The 21,080-nt window shown below is 36.5% G+C and overlaps 2 protein-coding genes and 1 non-coding gene across 8 annotated transcripts; 2 read left to right on the forward strand and 1 right to left on the reverse strand.

Annotated features, from left to right (window-relative positions):
* The first annotated feature begins 6,140 nt into the window (after positions 1–6,140).
* On the forward strand, positions 6,141–7,809 carry LOC132632809 (H/ACA ribonucleoprotein complex subunit 2-like protein). Of its 2 annotated transcripts, none has more exons than XM_060348898.1 (4): positions 6,141–6,421; positions 6,515–6,620; positions 6,945–7,050; positions 7,568–7,809. In XM_060348898.1, exons 1-4 carry the CDS (start codon positions 6,286–6,288, stop codon positions 7,727–7,729), a joined length of 510 nt encoding a protein of 169 aa, XP_060204881.1. In that variant the 5' UTR covers positions 6,141–6,285; the 3' UTR covers positions 7,730–7,809. The 2 variants fall into 2 exon arrangements, with proteins under 2 accessions (XP_060204881.1, XP_060204882.1); XM_060348899.1 differs by having other exon boundaries at positions 6,143–6,421; positions 6,515–6,583; positions 6,944–7,050.
* Positions 6,656–6,777, forward strand: LOC132634548 (small nucleolar RNA snoR83). Its single transcript, XR_009580266.1, has one exon. It is a non-coding gene; the product is annotated as a small nucleolar RNA snoR83 (small nucleolar RNA).
* A 265-nt stretch (positions 7,810–8,074) lies between the features above and the next one.
* LOC132632808 (inorganic pyrophosphatase TTM1) lies at positions 8,075–20,751 on the reverse strand. 5 transcript variants are annotated; one of them, XM_060348896.1, is made up of 12 exons: positions 20,453–20,751; positions 18,625–19,002; positions 17,242–17,356; positions 16,308–16,503; positions 16,087–16,200; positions 15,817–15,990; positions 14,728–14,922; positions 10,830–10,952; positions 10,648–10,769; positions 10,378–10,501; positions 8,825–9,097; positions 8,075–8,533 (listed from the first exon to the last, which is right to left on the reverse strand). In XM_060348896.1, the coding sequence occupies exons 2-12, from the start codon at positions 18,962–18,964 to the stop codon at positions 8,315–8,317; spliced, it is 1,995 nt and encodes a 664-aa protein (XP_060204879.1). In that variant the 5' UTR covers positions 18,965–19,002; positions 20,453–20,751; the 3' UTR covers positions 8,075–8,314. The 5 variants fall into 5 exon arrangements, with proteins under 5 accessions (XP_060204879.1, XP_060204876.1, XP_060204880.1 ...); XM_060348893.1 differs by having other exon boundaries at positions 18,625–18,981; positions 20,453–20,750; XM_060348897.1 differs by having other exon boundaries at positions 10,648–10,760; positions 18,625–18,981; positions 20,453–20,749.
* Between the last annotated feature and the right edge of the window lie 329 nt (positions 20,752–21,080).

Consider the following 21,080-nt stretch of genomic DNA (forward strand, 5'->3'; position numbering starts at 1 on the left):
GATATTTATAGTAGCAATTCCCTACCACCCCTAGATCTTGTAGACATGATAGGTTAGGTGGATTTTGGGCGAATTAAACTATGGGCAAGTTACACATTTAACTGATCGTCAACAGGTAATTATATTTGCTAGCCAAATATATAAAAAATATACACTATTTTGTGTCAACAATGTATATTTATGTATATTACACATCAATGCACAAAAAATATATACTTTTTGGCTATTATTTTGGTGGGTTTGCTATTATGTGAATTTCTCTTAAATTAAACTTGTTGCATTCGACTCAAGCAATGTATCATCTGATATTTTAAATATATGCATATAATAAAATCACATTCATTTTAAACTCTATCATTTTCAATTGTAATAGGAATTACGTTAGGAATTCAAGAACTTAATAAATAAAAATCAAGAACTTGAAGAAAATTCAAAAAATGTACGAAAGCTAAAAAGAAATAAAGAAAGGGAAAAAAAGGAGGAGTAAAAGATAGAATGAATGCAAGAAAGTGTTGCTTGAATTCAAGATGGATCAAGAACTTCAAGAAAGAATTTAAAATTGAGAAAATGACCTAACAATACTATTTAAGAACATACCAACAAAATTACAAAGTATATTAGATTTTGGTTTAATGGGATCCCATGATTTTAGTTTTTTTTTTTAGAAAAAGAATCTGATTTTAAATGTGGACTTAATTTTAGGATAGTTACTAATCAATTTCTTCTACTTTTTAAAAAGATTTCTCTCTCTCTCTCCCCCCCCCCTCCCCCCCCACCCCCCCCCCCCTTTTCCTTCTATAATAGACATCATTTTGAGACCTAAAATTCATCTTCTCCCCTAAAACAAATTTTCAAACCAATATTACAAAGTATTTTTTATTACTGATCTGTGTATTAATTGTATATAAAAATTGATTTGTATCATTTTGAGATATATGTGATCATTGTGTGTTTGAAATCTTTATATATTATATAAACTGTAGTTTTCAAAAATGTTGAAAACTAATTATATATGTATGAAATGTGTATGAAAGTTGCTATATATCATTTGGATATATGCGGTACAATGTGTATGAAATGCAAATAAATTTGATATGCATTAGTGTATGAAATGTATATGGAATCTTGTTTGTATCAATCGGAAAACTTATTATACATATATACTTTCTCATAATCTATACATACTTTGATCAGATTTTATACAATTTATATGTACTTTATCATAATCAAAATATACATACAACTTTTACACATATTTCATACATAAATATTACAACGAATTTATATAGTTATACATATTGCATACAAAAATTTATACATATTTATTTTCTGATGTATGAACTTTGTATGAAGTCTGGTTTGTATCAATTAAAAATTTATTATACATATTTTCTCAAAATTTATACATACTTTGATTATATTTTATATAATTTAAATGTACTTTATCATAATCAAAATACACACACGATTTTTATACATGTTTCATATATAAAAATTATAACGAATTTATACAGTTATACATATTGCATGCAAAAATTATACATGTGTGTTTTTTGGTGTATGAATTTTGTACATAAAAATTACCGATTAGAATGGACTTCTTGAGTAAAAGTTGGAGAAAAATTAGGTAACAATATCTCTCAATTTTGAATGGGGAGAGAAAAGTGGATGAAATAAAAGAGCAAAAGTTGGAGAAAATCAGGAAACAATATCTCTTAATTTTGAATGGAGAGAGAAAAGTGAATAAAATAAGGAAAACAGTTTATTTAATGTGTTTTATTTACTTCTTTTTAATTTACTATATTCGTATAGATTTTGTAACAAATCTATTGATATATTTTGTAAACTAAAAAATATCGTCATGTTCTGTAAATATATCCACTTACTATGTACATATATGTTTTTTGCCCTTTAAAATTTTCAAGACTAATTTATCCTCGAATTGATGCCTTAAAACAGAGGCAGATGCAACATTATATATATCACTATTTTCATTTGAATCCTGTATTTTCGACGAGGAGTACGAACTCATATGTAAAAATTATCAAAATTACAATAAATAGTACAATATGAACTTATAACTTTAAACATATAGTGAATTCAAAAGTCAAAATTAAGCACCTTATGAAATTTAACCCATAATACTTAAATTCTGAATCCGTCTCTACCTAATCACAATAATTAGTCAAACAAGAATTCATAGGCAACAATTTACCTGCGATGAGAGAGGGCTGAGCCCTGATGTGTCAATGTTTGCAGGCTCTTAAACGAAAAACCCGATGGTGGAGTAATATTTATGTGGTCCTGTCCTGCTACCTATATTATATGGTCCTTACTACGTAAGGAAAAGCCCGAATATGGCTGTCTTGCTTTTAGTTCTTTGTATGATTATGTAGATTTATATTATGCGGAAAACATAATTACAAGCATATATAGACGATTATAATTCTAAATTCTGCTATTATTGAACTCAATAACTTTACCAAAAAAAGAAAAAATACTGGCAAGGGTTGACTAAGTTGGTTGGGTGACTGGTTTAACACATAGGTGACCTTGGATCGGATTCCCTCACCAACAGCTTTCTCAGTTGAAACTCGTCGCACCAAGCTTGCCTAGTGCGGTTTACATCTCCTTTGTGATTTACAAGTTATTGTACAAATAAGCAGGTTACCCAATGCGCATCCGAAGAAAAGAGAATTTCCTTGAGGGTTCAGGAAAAAACTTTACCAAAAAATAGAGGGTTGAGGGCTCTATATTGATGGAAGAACTTTACGTAACTACACAATGTTAAAAAGACATTGCATATTTTTAGCAAAGAATTGATATATCAAAAGTAGCCAAGAAAAACTTACTTTCTATAAGAAATCCTACTATAAACGCATATTCCACAAGAAACTAACTCCCACCATAGTAGATTCTTATTCGAAATATATCCCTTTTTTTCTCAATTAATCCCTAAACTTCCATTTTTTGACTTTTCCCTTTTTAAAATTCAAATTTTGACATTACACTTTATTTTTACATATTACAGATTTTGTTGGTGGTGCTTATGTAGCATATATGATAAACCATACATGCATATATGTATGTAACAAGCTCAAGAAGAATTTTATATTTTATATCAATTATATAGTATTGAAAAATAAGAAGAATTAGAATGAAGAGAGAGTCTAAATTTGGATCATCCAGACATAGAGGGCGAGAAAGGAAATAGGCGAGCATAAGAGAATCATATTTATTATAGGGGGGAAATGGCGGTTTTAGTCCTCAAATTATTGTAATATTGTGATTTTGGTGCTTGTGTTATTCGGCGAATTAAATTTAACCTTTAATTAAATGAAATGTGATAAAGTAGTCCTCGAAACTAACTGACTGTTAATGCCATCATGCTATGTATTTTTGCATTTTCTTGTGACAAACTCCATTACTAATATTTCTTTTACCAAAACAAAACAGAGATGAGGAAACAGCCACGGAAAAAATAGATTCTTGAGCAACATGGTCTTTCTTTTCACCATTCTTATTCTCCCTACCAGATTGTTACGGCCATAATTATTGCTCTCTTTATTGTTATTAGTTTTTTCCTTGTTGCTTTATCCATTCCTTTATATTTACAAATATATATTGTTAAATCTCTTACTGTGATTGAAGTTTAATGCACATTTTGAACAAATTTCTCTGCTGAATCCACCATTCAACCCAACTCCCAGGAAGATGGCTGAGTGTTCTCCAATTATGTGTTCATATTAAATCTCTATTGGGAGGCTCTTAAAAGAAAATCTTCGATGGTTGGGGAATAAGAGCACAAGCAAGTTTCCAAGGTGAAATTAACCTATATGTTCTCTAAGAATCTTAGTTCGAGTAGCGGTGTCAAATGGGCGAGTTGAGCTGGATTTGGACGGATCAAAATGAGCTGAGTTAATAAAAGTTGTTTGGGCTAAAATGAAAGAAAAGCAGGTCATAACTCAACCCAACCAATAATTACTATTTGGGGAAATAACTCATATATACAGCTCACACATCTAGTTTGAGCTTTAATAGCTTTTATTATGGCTAATGTTTTTTTTTTTATTATAGCTATATATAACATATCAAATAAAAAAAAATTGAAATATTTTGACAAGTTTTTCCTGGATCAATTTGGGATAAATATCAGCCCACTTTGGACTATATATCTGCCCAATTTTCAAATGGGTTGAAATGGATTAGGCTATAATGGCAGAGTGAGGTATGTTTTTGTGCGCTAATTTTACCACCCTACTTATGAGTAATGCCAATATTAATTAACTTTCACGTCCTAAAAGATTTAATGCCAGCAAAATTTACTTAGTCCTGCTACCTATGTACCTATGTATGGTCCTTACTGCATTTGGAGAAGTACAGGGTTTCTATATGTGGAGAACATAATTACAGGCAAACACAAACTATTAGTACTAATTTTAAATTTTACTGTTAGGGAACACTAAAAATTAAATGAAGCCGTAACAGCTAGCTACTGATTTAGCTATAACCACTCAGGTAGTAAATGAAACGTGCCAAAATTAAGCAACCAATCATGTTTCCCTGAGGAACCATTTCAAAATCTGAACTAGTTTTCAAGGCTAGTATTTACTTTGGGACGGTTACAAACTTTTTTGGTTAGAGTGGTGATTTTCCTTTAGCCGGGCTAAAATGTTAAAAGCCCAAAAGTATATCGGAAAAAGACATGGGCAATTCGCAGTAATGTCCTTATTTTGAGGTGTCTTTAATTTTTGTCCATCAAAATGAAAGTATTTAACTTTTGTCCTTCGCCTCAAATCTCAGGGTTCCGGATTCGAACCCCTGCTCAGGCGAAAATTAAAAAAAAAAAAAAACGCTTGGCAAAGGTTACCTACAAACTCTGCCCCATCGGGCATAATTTGCTTGCAAAATTCTGCAGAGTTTTGCAGGCAAATTATGCCTGATAGGGTAGAGTTTGTCTGCAAAATATGCCTGATAGGGCAGAGTTTGTCTGCAAAATATGCCTTAAGGTAGAGTTTTGCAGGCAAACTATGCCTTAGCAAACTCTATCTGATAAGGCATAGTTTGCAGGAAACTTTTAGTCTGTTTTCCAGGTACACACATGCATATTTCTTCTCTATTTCATGCCCTTGATTTAATGTCATTATTTGTCATGCTAATTTTGTACACAAAATTCTGCCTTAAGGCAGAGTGCAAAACTCTATTTTGCGAATCCAAACATCTATCTTGAGATTTTTTTTTTTTTTTTTTTATTAAGCTGGGGTTCGAATCCAGAATCTCGGGGTATTAGGCGAAAAGCAAAAATTAAAGACCACCAATTTGAAGGGCAAATATTAAAGACCACCCCAAATGAAGAACAATCCGCACAAAAAAAAAAAAAAAAAGACAAGACATTGGGCTCCATGTCTGTGTTTCATGAAGGGTAGGCCCAAACATGCGGGTATTTACAATAATTTCATCTCCATAACTGATGATTGGAAACTTTTTGCACCGCTTAACAAATTTCTTTAAAATTGTTCTATGTTGCTCATCGGAGATATGTCATAAATTAGTTTTGTCTATGAGTTAGAGGCATTTCAATACAATGAACCTAATCAATTGGCCACAAGTTAAACCTCATAAACAAAAGTTGTATATGTTGTTCAATTCTTCACAAGTCAATATAACTGAAATTTCTGTCCAATATGCAACACATCACAATCTTCACTGTATGTGACTTCTTGAATTGTCGTGAACTCTCGCCTCTTAAGCAAAACTAACTTTTGCAACATTACACTAGAACTTATGTCTGATGCGCAATAAAGGTCATGTTTTAAAATATTTGTTAAGCGGTGCTAATAATTCAAGACCAAACTTAGGGATTTATTGTATCCTTTCTTGGGTCATTTGCACTTTTGTGGCCATTCTGTCATAGTCTTTAATTTTTAACCCTCAAGATAAATAACTTTTTCACGGAGTATAAATTTATATTTTTACATCATAATATCGTACAAGATATGGTAGAGTTGTTAAATAATTTATGCCCCATTTTGAAGGTAAAAGTTAAAGACCAGCCCATTTGGAGGGAAACCGTGCAATTCCTTCTCCTTTTTCTGCAATTTCTACAAACAAGCCACCCATAAAGGCCCAACTTAAAGTTTCTTGGTGGAGACCTGAAAACTTTGGTCCTTAAACCCTAGTAGTTTATTGAGTTCCAAATTCACCCCATTTTGATAAACCCTACACCCTGCTTTTATTTACTTCAAGACAGACACCTGTCTAGTCCACACTGCGTTCAGCGAGAAAATGGGTAGCGATAGTGAAATAGAGAAAACTGCACAGAAAGAAAAGGAGAGAAAGAAGCTATTAGCTTTAGCCCCTATTGCTAAACCATTCGCTGGAAAGAAACTCAGCAAACGTATCTTCAAACTCGTTAGAAAAGGTATCCATAAATAAACTTCTTGGGACTCAACATAATACTCTTTCTGTTCTGTTATATATACATTTGTTTAATCACCCATTGTTCTGCTTTCAGCTACGGAACATAAGTGCTTGAAGAGAGGAGTTAAAGAAGTAGTTAAGAGTATTCGACGTGGTCATAAAGGTGTCAGTCCACTTCTTCCCTTTCTTTCATCCATTGGGTATGAGCATTACGTGTTGTATTCTTGCCTTCATAATCCCAAATAAACTTGTCTCTGTTTATTTCATTCATGGGAGGCATATATTGATATTGGGAGTTCGCTGATAACTCATGTCTTTTTTCCACAAGGTGTTTCAATAGTACCTCTCCATACACATAAATTTTATCTTCATTGATACACACTCCCTTTTGCGTAAATATTTATTTAGAAAACATAGGTATAGATCCCTTGTTTCTTTTCCCTGATGTTGAACCTTACATATTTGTGATTTACTAACATATAATGTACAAGTTTATTAACAGCATTGTGTTTTGGGAATTGCAGATTGTGTGTTATAGCTGGAAACATTTCTCCTATAGATGTCATTACCCACGTTCCACTTCTATGTGAGGAAGCTGGTATACCATACATCTATGTTCCCTCTAAAGAAGTAAGTTCAATCTTCTCAAGCTTTATTTCATACACACACTTAATATTACATTCTTGAGGTGTTATCTTACTAGTTGCTATTTCCAGTTACTTTTGCGTTGAACCCCATTACTTTGAGTTTTACATTATTGGTGCTCTAGTCTTGGTTCATTTTCAGCTTGGTTGCTTTCGGAAAGTAGATGGTTTATTATGATCAAGTAGTACTAAATGAATTACGTTATGGTCTTGAACTCTCGATATATCATATGTAGTGAATAATCGAGTTTGTCTTTTCGGAAGAGGTGGGTTGGACTGGGGCAGGGCAAGAAACTAAGCCTTTGCTGCCCCATCTATTTACGAGGCTGTAAAAAGGGAAAGGGGCAGCTATCTAGCGAAAGTCGTTTCGATTGTATGACTCAGTATGTAATTTCATTATTTGTGGGAAGGGGTGCATCTTTCCTGAGTATAAAAATGGCACTGTAATGCCAGTAGTTTTCTGGGTCATGATTGTAAAAGCATTATAAACCTTGTGTTTTCAGGATCTTGCAAATGCTGGAGCCACCAAGAGGCCAACATGCTGCGTTTTGGCATTGACAAAACCTTCCAAGGGAGAACTTAGCCAGGAAGATCAAGAGAAGTTGAAAGAAGATTATGATCAAGCTGTATCAGAAATTCGTGAAACAACTTCCTCCTTGATTTGATGAACAGAATTATGATATTAGGGGTTTTACTTGATTGCCCTGTACTTAGTTCTAATAAATAGCAAATTCTCAATTATTAATCTCGAGCTGCACCATATCTTCTCTTCTTCTTTCTGGAACGCGATGTATCTGCTGCTATCTACCTACGCTACCATCCAATTATCTATCTACATACGTGTGAATAGAGAAGCCGAAAGCTAACAAGGCATAGGGAATGGAAGATCATTCAATTTTGCCCTAGAGTCAATATGTTGGATCAACATTTTTTTCTCTTTAAAATATGCAGATAAAAATACATGAACGTCTTGAGTACAAGGACCAGATAGACAATTGGACAAGCAACCTAAACAAGGAGTCAAGGATACAGAACCAAGAAGATACCAGCCCCACTACACTTTTACACTAATCATCCAAGAAGAATATTCTCTCCATCTGCAAGAGACGACTATTTCATCCTCTTCATGTATTTATTGGATCTTCAAAGATAACAAGGTTAAAAACATATACATTTACACTGTTAATTTTTTTTTTCTTAATATATGTACATCTTCTAGTTCACTATTTCAGTAGCATTAGCTGAATAAGTTATTTTTGAGACAAGGTCCTGAACAAGAAGATGCCTACACCACCAATAGCAAGAGTGAGAAGCAGAGGAACACCAATTGATTCAATAACTTCAGCCATTCCGTCGGTCCTATCCATTCTCCCTTGGCGGGATCTTTCTCCATTGAGCTCACGAAGGATATTGCTCAGATTGTCTATCTGGTGCATAATCTGACGCTGCGATCTCCCAATGAGAATTACCTGCTCCAAAAATGGTTTGTATCAGAAGCATAATTGTCTATTCAATTTCTCAATGTTCTTGAGACAATTGTGTTGAATCTTTTAGTACCAGGAAACAGAAGTTGTCAACTTTCAGTGCAGTTTCAAGTAAATTTTATCTTCAAATGAATGAATTATACATTAACTGAGTTTACTCTAAAACTTGGTCATATTGACTCAAATGGCAAAATTTAAACAATTGGGACAGAGTATATCAAACTATCCGCCATGCTTTTGTCTCTAATTAGTGGAAAAGATGAGCACGCAAAATACCTCTTCCAATAAAGAAGATTCTCTTGCCAGTTGGGAAGCCGATGATGAATGAGGTAAAAGAGAACCAGTCAATGAGCCATTGCCTAAACCAGCCACGAAAAGAGAAGTGGGTGCGGAACCATTGCAAGATTCAGCCTGCACTGCCAAATTTTGTTGACTAGCAGAAACTCTATTGGCAGATATTTTTGAGTTTAGCCCTTCCATCCGAGATGTAAACTCATCCATTCGCTCACTCAGTGTGGAAATTTGTTCTGAAAGTTGAGAAACAACTCCCTGAAAAGGCAATTCTTGTGTGATTGAGACAGAAAACGAACAAAAAAGTAATGCAAGTTTGAAATATTATAAAGAGTTCAGCATAAGTAGGAGGTACTGGTAGCAAAATGACATCTCTTGTGAGGTATAAGAAATGATGAAGCTAAGCAGGAAAACAGAAAAGGAAAAACAGCATACATATAGCTGGACAAACATGTTAGAACAAAGGGAACGACATTCACGTTTCTTGTTCTTGCTAAATTGGAAGCTAATGTATAACATACAAAAGTAAAATATTTGGCTCCAATGTGAAATACTCATTGTATTTAGAGTATCTCCGGTGCACACTAACATTATTCCAGTCCTCTTTGCTGGTAAAGATTCCAGCACCAAGTTCTCCATATCGACAAATCAACCTACCTTTTATGCAAAACGAATGGGTTCTTGTATGACCAATTATAAGATTTATAGGCTTGGATAATAGCCCCTTCTCAATATTTATTGGTTAAAAGAAAGCAAATATGCTTTTTATACATCTATATAAACTACTGTAAATCATAAAAAAAGACTCTTGCTGTTCTGCGTGGACTAAAAAGGGATCCATCATGGCAGATGTTTTCAGCCACCAGTCCCTGCGGTTGCCAGGATATCATCATTTGGCTTGCTTTTTCAAAGTTATAAAGTCTACTTACTTTGCTGATTCTGCAAACCAGGAGATCCAATTTTATGTTTCTTTAACTCCTACATCGAGGACTCATTTCATTCTGCTGAACAGACTTTCAGCAGAATTCTATCGATCACTGAACATCCAAGCAAAGGCAAATCTTTCCAAAGGTTATGTTGGTTTGATTTACACCATTCTAATATAAGGGAATATATAAATTGTCAAAAGATTTGACAGCCCTGTAATTGTGTTCAAGGGCGTTGGTTATGAGTCATGATGGCAGTGGCTAAGAGGAATGAGCAGGAAAGGGTGATGATATACTTAAGTGTCAATAACAGCAATTGAGAATCAATTAATGGTTTAGGATTTATGGTTTAGGGTTTTATTCCCAAAATAAAAGAAAATCAATTAATGGTGTTCAAAAATGATCAATCTTGAATTAAAATATTATATTAGGGCTAAACTTGTGCAATTTATGTCGAACAAATGCCCAGAATAGGAAAACATTTTCTAAGAGAAATTTCAGAAAACACCGAACAGAGGAAAAACTTGGAAATCAGTTCACGAACCAAAAAGCCAGAATTGTGGAGACATCAAACTCTAACAAAAAATTGAACCTATTTCTCCAAATAATTACCTGATTAGCCACTGGCGCTGGAGAATCAGGGGTTCTCCCATCATATCTTCTACTATTAACCGCAAGTTTTGTCAGCTTGGACAGGTGTTTTTCTCGTTGTGTTGAGTATGACTGTGAGATACCGCTGCCAATAGTTACAGGCGAACAGATGATGATTTTTTCAGCGCAGAAATAAGGAGGTGATTATTGCAAAAGTAAAAACATCCACATAATGGTGCAATACATATAGCATACTTTCAGCATTAGATAACAATTTAGCCTTTGACCTACCGATTTAGAAACTTTGTTCTCCTATCTGCCGAGGCTCGGGACAAAGCTTCTCTAGGGCTTGAGACAAAATCATCTTCTATGCTCAGCTTTGTCTTCAGATCAGCTGGCAATGCCTGCATGGTCTGTAATACTGATAACCAGGAACATTGGAAAAATTGGTATTTAATTAAAATTTATGGTACCAGAACATCGTTTAAAAGCTTCTCCAGCTGAATTTGTTCGATGTAAGTGCGAGGAATATATGAACCATCCAAACCCAGAGAGTCAGCAACATATTTTACATGTAAGCGATCTCTTCCTTGCACCTTCATAAGCAAAAAAGCGTAAAATAATTGTAATTAGCTTCTCAGGCTAAACAATGCCAGAATTGAGAAAGAGGAAGCTCTTTCTAACAGACTTTTGTGTCTTCCTTAGGTCTTCAGCAAAAGGGAAAATTAAAAATTAACCCACATATTCATCAGAAAATAGCTCCGTAAAATTCTTCATTAATATTTGTTGAACTTCTTCAACTGAGGTTTTAGGGAATTCTTTCTTTCCCCTTTACTTCATTTTTCAGCATGCTTCCACGTTTATAATATGTTAAATCAAAAAAAGTTTTTTTAAGGTAAACACTTGAATGATAGTGATGAGCAAGCATGGTATCCAAACTGGATATTTCTCCTAAATGCAATCCTTACAATCCTTACTATTTCTCGTTCTCGTTCGGGGACGGGGGCGAGGGTTAGGAGGGGTAAGTGGGTTAAAGGAGCCTCTAGGTTGAGAGTAGGGTCTTGGAACATTGGGACGTTAACGGGAAAGTCCATAGAGTTAGTTAAGATTCTTAAGAAGAGGAAGATTAATATAGCTTGTGTCCAAGAGACTAAATGGGTAGGTCCTAAAGCTAAAGAGGTAGACGGGTATAAGCTGTGGTTCTCTGGTAGGTCGAAGTATAGAAATGGGGTGGGTATTTTAGTAGATAGTGATTTAAGAGACCAGGTGGTAGAGGTTAGGAGAGCCACTGATAGGATGATGTCGATTAAAGTGGTCGTTGAAGGACTCACTTTGAACATTATTAGTGCATATGCGCCGCAAGCGGGCTTAGGCGAGGAGGAGAAGAGGCGCTTTTGGGAGGATTTGGACGAATTAGTGGGAGGCATACCGCCTACTGAGAAGTTATTCGTGGGAGGTGATTTCAATGGGCACATCGGGCCTATTTCGGGAGGTTATGATGATGTGCATGGAGGCTTTGGCTTCGGGGACAGGAATGGAGGAGGAGTCTCACTTTTGGATTTTGCAAGAGCTTTCGGGTTGGTGATAGCCAATTCGAGTTTTCCAAAGAAGGAGGAGCACTTGGTAACCTTCCGTAGTTCAGTGGCTAAGACCCAAATTGACTTTTTACTCCTTAGGAAGGACGATAAAGGTCTGTGCAAAGACTGTAAGATCATTCCGAGCGACTATCTTACAACCCGACATAAGCTCTTGGTGATGGATCTAGGGATCAAGATGCCGAGGAAGAAGAGGGTTGTGGATGACCGACCTAGGATCAGATGGGGGAGTTTGACCACGACTAGTGCCGTGGAGATGGGAGAGAAATTGAAGGTTATGGGGGCCTGGGATAGTAGTGGGGATGCGACAAGTATGTGGGATAGGACGGCTAGTTGCATTAAGGCGGTAGCAAGGGAAGTGTTGGGGGTCTCGACAGGTAGTCGTGGCCAGCATCGAGGGGACTGGTGGTGGAATGGAGAAGTTCAAGGGAAGGTGGAAGCAAGGAAGGTGGCGTATGCGAAGTTGATAGAAAGCAAGGATGAGGTGGAGCAGTGGACGAATATGGAACTTTATAAGATGGCGAGGAAGGAGGCGAAGTTGGCGGTTTCGACGGTAAAAACGGCAGCTTTTGAACGCCTTTATGCTGAACTAGAAGAGAAAGGAGGGGATCAAAAATTGTTCAAGCTAGCCAAGGCGAGGGAGAGAAAGGCACGTGATGTGGTTCAAGTGAAGTGCATCAAGGACGAGCATGGCAAAGTATTGGTAGAGGAGACTCTCATTAGACGGAGATGGCAGTCATACTTCTCCAAACTCTTAAATGAAGAAGGGGACAGAGACATTGTGTTGGGAGATCTAGAACATACTGGAAGGCGTCAAGATTTTGGGTATTGCAGGAGTATTAACGTTGAGGAGGTTAAGGGTGCTGTTCGTAGGATGCGCAGGGAAAGAGCGACCGGACCTGACGAGATTCCTGGGGAATTTTGGAAGAGTGCGGGCCCGGCAGGTTTGGAGTGGCTGACTAGGTTGTTTAATGTCATCTTTAAGACGACAATGATGCCTGAAGAATGGAGGTCGAGTGTAATGGTCCCTCTATACAAGAACAAGGGAGATATCCAGAGTTGCAACAATTATAGAGGTATCAAGCTGCTAAGCCATACTATGAAAGTGTGGGAAAGGGTGATGGAGATGAGGGTGAGGAAAGGCGTGTCTATTTCAGAGAATCAGTTCGGATTCATGCCGGGACGCTCAACTACAGAAGCCATCCATCTTGTGAGGAGACTGGTGGAGCAGTATAGGGAGAGGAAGAGGGACTTACACATGGTATTCATCGACCTAGAAAAGGCGTACGACAAAGTTCCAAGAGAAATCCTATGGAGATGCTTGGAGGCTAAAGGTGTACCTGTGGCGTACATTAGGGTGATCAAGGACATGTATGAGGGAGCCAAAACCAGGGTAAGGACAGTAGGAGGAGACTCAGAGCACTTCCCAGTTGTGATGGGATTGCATCAAGGATCAGCTCTTAGTCCGTTCTTATTTGCCTTGGTGATGGATGGATTGACGCGACAAATTCAAGGTGAGGTGCCATGGTGTATGCTTTTCGCGGATGACATAGTCCTGATCGATGAGACTCGTAGCGGAGTTAACGCTAAGCTGGAGGATTGGAGACAAACTCTGGAGTCTAAAGGGTTTAAGCTGAGTAGGACCAAGACAGAGTACTTAGAGTGTAAGTTTAGTGAAGTACCTCAGGAGGCTGGCTTGGAAGTGAGGCTTGGTACCCAAGCCATCCAGAAGAAAAGTAGTTTCAAGTATCTTGGGTCTATTATGCAAGGCAGCGGGGAGATTGACGATGATGTCACACATCGTATTGGGGCAGGGTGGATGAAATGGAGGCTTGCTTCCGGAGTGCTATGTGACAAGAAGGTGCCACCACAACTTAAGGGCAAGTTCTACAAAGTGGTGGTTAGACCGACTATGTTGTATAGGGCGGAGTGTTGGCCAGTTAAGATTTCTCATGTTCAAAAGATGAAAGTTGCTGAGATGAGAATGTTGAGATGAATGTGTGGCCACACCAGGAGTGACAGGATTAGGAATGAGGATATTCGGGACAAGGTGGGAGTGGCCTCGGTGGAAGACAAGATGCGAGAAGCGAGATTGAGATGGTTTGGGCATGTGAAGAGGAGAGACACGGATGCCCCAGTGCGGAGGTGTGAGAGGTTGGCCATGGATGGTTTCAGACGAGGTAGGGGTAGGCTAAAGAAGTATTGGGGAGAGGTAATTAGACACGACATGGCGCAGTTACAGCTTACCGAGGACATGACCTTAGATAGGAGGGTTTGGAGGACCCACATTAGGGTAGAAGGCTAGTAGATAGTCTCATTATCCTGTCTTATTAGTAGTCGCATTATCGTAGTATAATTTCTTGTGCTCTGATTTATGCTATTATGCTATTATCTGTTATTTCCTGTGCTTTGATTATTCTATGTTATCTGTGTCGCTTGCATTACTTCATTTCCATATCGCTTTGAATCTCTTAGCCGTATCTGACCTCTTTTTATGTTTTTATTGAGCCGAGGGTCTCTCGGAAACAGCCGTCCTACCTTGGTAGGAGTAAGGTCTGCGTACACTCTACCCTCCCCAGACCCCACGTTGTGGGATTTCACTGGGTTGTTGTTGTTGTTGTCTCAACCCCAAAAACCAAAGTCGCGTCCAGCAGATTAATAATATTAGCCCATATTCTCGAAACAACGGATAGATAAAAAGACAAAAGAAATTTTCATTTGCAAATCATGATTCAAAATAAGATAAGAGCAATTTAGTAATTTGTGATTGTCATACCTGAACATAGCGACGATTAAGTTGCTCCAACCAATCTGTTTTCACACAAACCTTGTCATCAGAGAAGATGTGGCTGCTCCTTTTCAAAATGGTTGCAATTGAATATCCTAATGCCATCAACCCACCAAGAAGTCGTACACTGACCTCAAAGGTGATTCTGGGTGATATAATAAAGGGATTATCTGTAACCCATTCCTGAAATAAATACATGAAAATCCTCAGAAGATGCAAGATTATTAGTGTCAACGTCAAGATTACTATTTCTTGACATTCCTCACAATAAAGCTTTTAAAAATTGAATAGATACCAATAGTGTACCCAAACTAGGAAGCAGGGAAATAAATTCCAAAGTTGTAAGGTCTTGACTGCTCATTTATAGCAATGTAGCAAACAGAATAACAAGCTGAAACACAGCAATTGAGTTTAGGTGAGAGATGAACTTGGATTCTCCTCTTACGTATCTTCCTTGTAAGTGAGTCAGGTCGTCCACATTATAAAGACAAATACGATCTGACCTATCCATGATTTTGGTATTAAAAGATCTTGTCTCCATACAGGGTGCAAGATGCTCTACCAGGCGAAGACAAGAATGCAACTAGCTAGAGCAGGATGGAGAGAAATTAAATTATAATGTCAAATTAGGAAAATGTCTAAAATGAAGGTAGTCAGACGATAGACTGTTCTATGGTTTAGTGTCCAGATATATATGACAAAACAGCAGGGTTCTACTCAAAAGGTGTTAATATATATTAGATTGATTGCTACATTTCTTCTGCTGTATCATCTGGTACACCTCAGGGCCAGATTTCTTAAAGATATTCCAGCAAGCTCTATAACCAGTAGATCCTAGAAATTTTAAAGGTAGTTCATTCAGCATACAGCAAATGACCGACAGTACATGCTGACAGCATTTTTGCTGCTCATCAATGGTATTGATGCATTTCGATCAAATAGATGATATGAAAGACCCAAGCAGCTTAAACAATATCAATCAAGTTTACCATCTGAAAATGATAAAATTAGGTGACAAGTAGCCCAACTATTACTGACTGATATGCTCAGCATGTAAACACGGAACTTATAGGTCACCTCAAACATAAGAGTGTATTTTCCATCCTTGTTCCTCATCCTCAGATAAGATTGACAAGCTTCAGGATCTTCACCAGGAGGTAGGAGATAAATATCGTAAGTTTCCTCTGTAGTTTCCTTGTATTCATTTGAAAACACAGCCTTGATCTGGTCTACAGTCACAGTTTTTGTTGACTGTAAAATATATTTAGAACTCATCAGTCCCAAAAGTTGTGCTTGCATAGTCATAATAGAAAACGGAACGTAGAGAGAAAGGTCAAAATGTTAGACCTTTAAAACATATGTGGGGTTCTGAAATCCAGCGAACGGGTTAAACTTGTTGATAATTTTGATATGAGCTGTCTGTAGATCAGGCTCAATAAAGGCTTTGTACATAGGATACACCTGTTGGAAGAATGCCATAAAGATCACTGTACTTAGCTGCTGAAAATGTATAAGGAAATTTGAATTAGATATATTTTCAATATATTTGAAAATAACAGAGATGGAACCGTTTCAGAGATTTGTTGGATTATCTCCTCGGGCTCTTGTCCAGCACGTTGGATGTCCCTAAGAACCCGTTTCACTAAGTCAAAGTGCACTCCACCAGTGACACACACACGAAGATCTAGCAATGGCCTCAATTTCCCACTCAAGGCGTATATCCCTTCAATTATAACAATTCGAGAGCTTGGAACTTCTAGTGTCCTGTCAAATCAATGGTCCAAATAAATTATGGGATCAGATAGAAGTAGATGTCCGTTTTACATTGGCAATTAAGGAAATAAAATATTCTATAGGAAACGGTTCTTGATAATTAATTTCAGATGTTATTCCATGAATCTCTGCTATGTAAAGCCCTTCATTGTATTTTGATAGGTCCCTGCCCCTCTTCTTTACATCGCTGTCTTCTTAGCTTCTTTTTTTCTCTGTTCACATATCCTATTAGCTCTTTGTATTCCTCTTGCTGATCCTCTATTAAGATCTCTATGTGTGTTCACCAATTCATTTGATTGTGTATGAATCAGGTCATGAATGTAATCAAGCACCAGGTGGGGTGAGGCGGGGGGGACCATGCTGGTTGATCCCAAATCACAACTCTCTGTCCTCTTCACAAAATAAATCCAACAAATGATGAGCAAAACTTCGCACGAAAAGATATTGTATATCGGTCAGATTAAGAATGATATGCAACGTCATTCGTGTGCTTCAGTCAAATGTTACACACATACCGTAGAAAGAAAACTGAGTTCTTAGTGTCTTTCAACTATCAAAGTGGTTAATGAGCAGTATAAGTAATTTTTAAAAATATGCTAAACCCCACCACAAAAACCCTCTCCCCCTGCATAACAAGTATTTTTCTTCAAGGAATATAAAACAACAAGAAGAAAAAATCCTGGCACCAAGGGGATAGCAGGAATAGAGAGAAGAAGAATGACAACTGACCTATAACCCACGCGAGAGCTTGATTTAAAATCGTATATAGGAACTTGAACAGGCTTCCCCGCTTTCAGCCCATGTATATTCTCAAGTAGAGTCTCATAGTCGGTCAAGCGTGGATCTGTTTCAAAGATACCAAAGCATAAAAGTTATTGCAAATCTTCATCTTAAATTGCATTAGTCACAGCACGGCATAAGGTGGGGCCAAAGAACACAATTAGAAAATAAAGCAGAATAAAACCGACTATGCTGACGTGATTCAAAACAGTTAAATATGGCCTAACCATTTCCACAGGATCACATACTGAAATTTACATCTCAAACTATAAGAACATTCAATCAAATTGCGCTGCTTATTCTTTATAGCAGACACACACATCCAAAATGCAAGGTAGTTTTCAATTCAAAAAAAAAAAAAAAGTGCATTGTTTTCTTAATGATCCTTTGTGGCATTCTACAGGAACACCTTATGCACAAGGCCTTCAATGAGCCTGATATAGAGACAGCTAAATATCAAGATTTTTCAAGAGTTGTTTATAATCGAGTATTTTAAAACTCTATTGCTCAACCTTCCTTCAGATGAAAACAAGTTAAACCAAGAAACTCGTCTGTTTATTTACTTTCTGATAAAGAAGTGCAAAAAGTATTAAAGTTGCATACCCTGACACAATTTCACTTATGAGACAAATATTAACACTTTTAGCAAAATATTTGATGATTGGTTCCCAAATCAACATCCATAGTGTCCAGAGAGATTTAGACTCATGTACAGTCTTCACCTAAAAAAGAACTAAACTGAAAAACTAATTTAAGGAGAGTGACAGCTGTACAAATCAATCAGAATCCCTGAAAGAAAAGGAGCAATGAGATCTGCAATTGGAGAAACTGGCTAGCACCCAATATTTATTCATCAATTCAAGAAGACTTGATACTTTTGCATTTTCAATATCTGTCATATAAGAACAGTGGCCACGCTTTAGCTGCGACAATAGTGGTCCTTGTTAGTATTTTACTCTTATAATTCATGATCACATTAACACAGCTACGAGAACTACCATCAGAATCATCTCTTAAATTTTCTCTCTTCAGCAAAGTTACAATATGTAGTAACACATAATAAGTGTATAGATATATATCCTCAATGCAATTTTCAGTAAAAACGAGTATTTGTGCATGCTTCTCTAAGAATCCTAGTTTTTGCTATCTCCTTCCCCATTTGGGATGATATCAACATATCCCACACGACTGAGAGAAGTCTGCAGTTGCTATGTGAAGATGATGCAAATAATAAATAAAGTTGCTACATAAGGTCACTACAAGAATTACTCATAGACATCAGCAAAATTATTTCACGTAATAACCTATTACAAAGACCGAAAGCAAGACTACCGTCAAAGTTTCCATCAACGATACGACTGGGCTCATTGTAGTTGTCCATGTTTATGATACCAATACTAGGCATAACATTCAGGATCTTTTCTGTGAAAACGGTCTTTCCGGCCCCCGAAGGACCAGCGACTCCCACCAGTACAATTCCTTCATTCTTCTGAACCAACAACTGGCATGCACGGATTACTATAAAGAAACCCTTCTCAAATGATAGCTGATCTTGAATTGGGACTATCTCATAACGAGAAGAGTTGCTTCTCTTTACCAATTGAACTTGATCTCGTAATAGGCCCGACCTTCTTCGAGGCGAATCAGCATTGGAAAGAATATCCTGGGCCATTGAATAGCTGGCAAATTCTGCAAATTAAGATGCAAAAACTAAGGAATTTAAATAAAAACTTCGATCCAAATATTATAGTAGTCTATGCCTCCCTCCCCCCCCCCCCCCCCCCCCAGACAGAACGTCTTTTAGGCGGAATAGGATATCCGACATCATCTGCAAGAGAATTTCATCCACAAAGAAAAAGTTTCAACTTTTGTATTTGTTTGGAATGCTTTAAACAAAAAATTAAATTTCTGCAGATACCAAGTAAAAGTACCATTTCTTGAAATGATACTGATCATGAGAAAAATGAGGTGTCAAAGCAGCCCTTGATGAAATCAAAGCAAAAGAAAGATCATCTAATCATGATCAAAGAGGTTGAAGTAATGCATTTTACAACAAATAGCAACAACAGATCTTTACATCTCACTTTTCAGCTTGCAGTTCAGAGAATTGGAGATACTCCAGCAACGCATACCACACCACTAATTGGCAACTTACTCTGTACCAAGATGGTCGCCACATTTTGCTTCCCGATAGTAAACCAAAATGATCCTTGAGTTAATATTTTAAAACATATTATTTGTCATTTTAACTCCATTATGTCGCAAAGCAATGCACGTCCTCAGACTAGTAAAAAGAAAGGTTTTGGTAGGCTGATGGCGTAAAAATAGTTCAACTATGATGAATCTCCGAAAATGGATACCAGCCAACCTCACTAATTTTGGGATTGATGTGAAATTGATGGATTACCCCACTTTGTGGGATTATACTGGGTATGTTGTTGTTGTTGTGAAATTGAAGGATTGATTAATATTCTAATTTCAGTTTGATATGAAAAGAATCACAATTTAGAGTAGCTTTTGTATATTGTTTATAAACATCTAAAATTTATTTCCAATTGATCAATTAGAAAACGACCAGAAATTGGTCAAATTAACCCTAAGAAGTGAAAGTGAGAAACAAATTGGATCAAAAGGAGTTAACTTCCCTTATTATTCCAAAGAACTCCAAATGAGAGAAACAATAATCTCTCTTAATAGATTTCAAGAAAGAGTTTAATCTAGCTGCCTAACTTAAAGAACACAACTGAATGATTTAAACGGCAAAGGAAGTCCTGAAAATTAAAGGAAAATGAAACTGAAAGATTGTGCTTTTCATACAAGCAGTCCAAAGAAATAAAAAAGAAACTACTCATGGTAAATATGATCCAATAAGCACTAGCATATTACTTTTAGTCGAGCGCCGAAAAATCTCCACATTCAAAAGGGCAACAGAAAATAATCCGTACGATTTAATTACTCCTTCCTAGTGTCAATTGATAAAGTGAACTACTAATTCCAAAGTTCAACCAGGAAAAAAAAAAAAAGACAACTTTGAGATAATAGAAAGCTGAATCACAAAACCCAAATAAATTGGAACTGCATGCAAAACCAACCAATTTATGCCGAAAACGTAAATTAAAGAGCTTGTAAGTTCTATGTAATTCTCGGCAAATTCTCGTACCTCTGATCAAGTGAAAAGACAGAGTATTAATTAAATTAAAGGGGGTTAGAAATTTGCAACAAGGTTGATTTGTTTTTATCTTATTCTTGTCCAAGTGAACCGAACGGGAAGAAGAAGAATATAGCAAAGTGGACTGATACTGGGTTCTTTTACACTTGAGTTTGTTTGGTTATTTTGTCGTTGCCCGTCGCTGTAGGACATGCCAAAGAAACATGTGGACTCCTTGGATAAACATTAGAGAATAAGGAGGGAAAGAAAAATAACAAGTACCCTGTACCCTGTATCGTTGCGTAGAAACAATTAGGGCTTCTTTGGTTTATCGGCTATAGTTATGACGAGTTGTCATTTCATTGTTATGTGATAATTAGGTTACTAACTTGTTATCATAGATAAAAGTAATTAAACATTAAAAAACAACTAATTCCTACATTAATACTCTTTCCATAATTATTCTCCTGATACATTAGTCAACAGATAAATCATTCATGTACAATGAATTTTGTGTAATTACTGTGTGAACCAAATGACTCTTAAAATTTGCTGTTACTTTGGATATTGATGTTTTTCTATAAAGTTACGGGTTTAGAACTTGAACTTCAAATATCGTAATTTTCTCAAATTAAATAAC

This window comes from Lycium barbarum, chromosome 3 (assembly GCF_019175385.1).
Source record: "Lycium barbarum isolate Lr01 chromosome 3, ASM1917538v2, whole genome shotgun sequence".
NCBI lineage: Eukaryota > Viridiplantae > Streptophyta > Magnoliopsida > Solanales > Solanaceae > Lycium > Lycium barbarum.

Coding starts and splice junctions, on each gene's coding strand:
- LOC132632808 (XM_060348896.1), bottom strand. CDS start 18,964: ATGGCCCAGGATATTCTTTCCAATGCTGATTCGCCTCGAAGAAGGTCG. Junction 15,991..16,086: donor ACCCCACATATGTTTTAAAG/GTCTAACATTTT, acceptor TATATTTTACAG/TCAACAAAAACTGTGACTGT. Junction 10,770..10,829: donor AGCTTTTAAACGATGTTCTG/GTACCATAAATT, acceptor TCAGTATTACAG/ACCATGCAGGCATTGCCAGC.
- LOC132632809 (XM_060348898.1), top strand. CDS start 6,286: ATGGGTAGCGATAGTGAAATAGAGAAAACTGCACAGAAAGAAAAGGAG. Junction 6,422..6,514: donor CTTCAAACTCGTTAGAAAAG/GTATCCATAAAT, acceptor TTCTGCTTTCAG/CTACGGAACATAAGTGCTTG. Junction 6,621..6,944: donor CCCTTTCTTTCATCCATTGG/GTATGAGCATTA, acceptor TGGGAATTGCAG/ATTGTGTGTTATAGCTGGAA.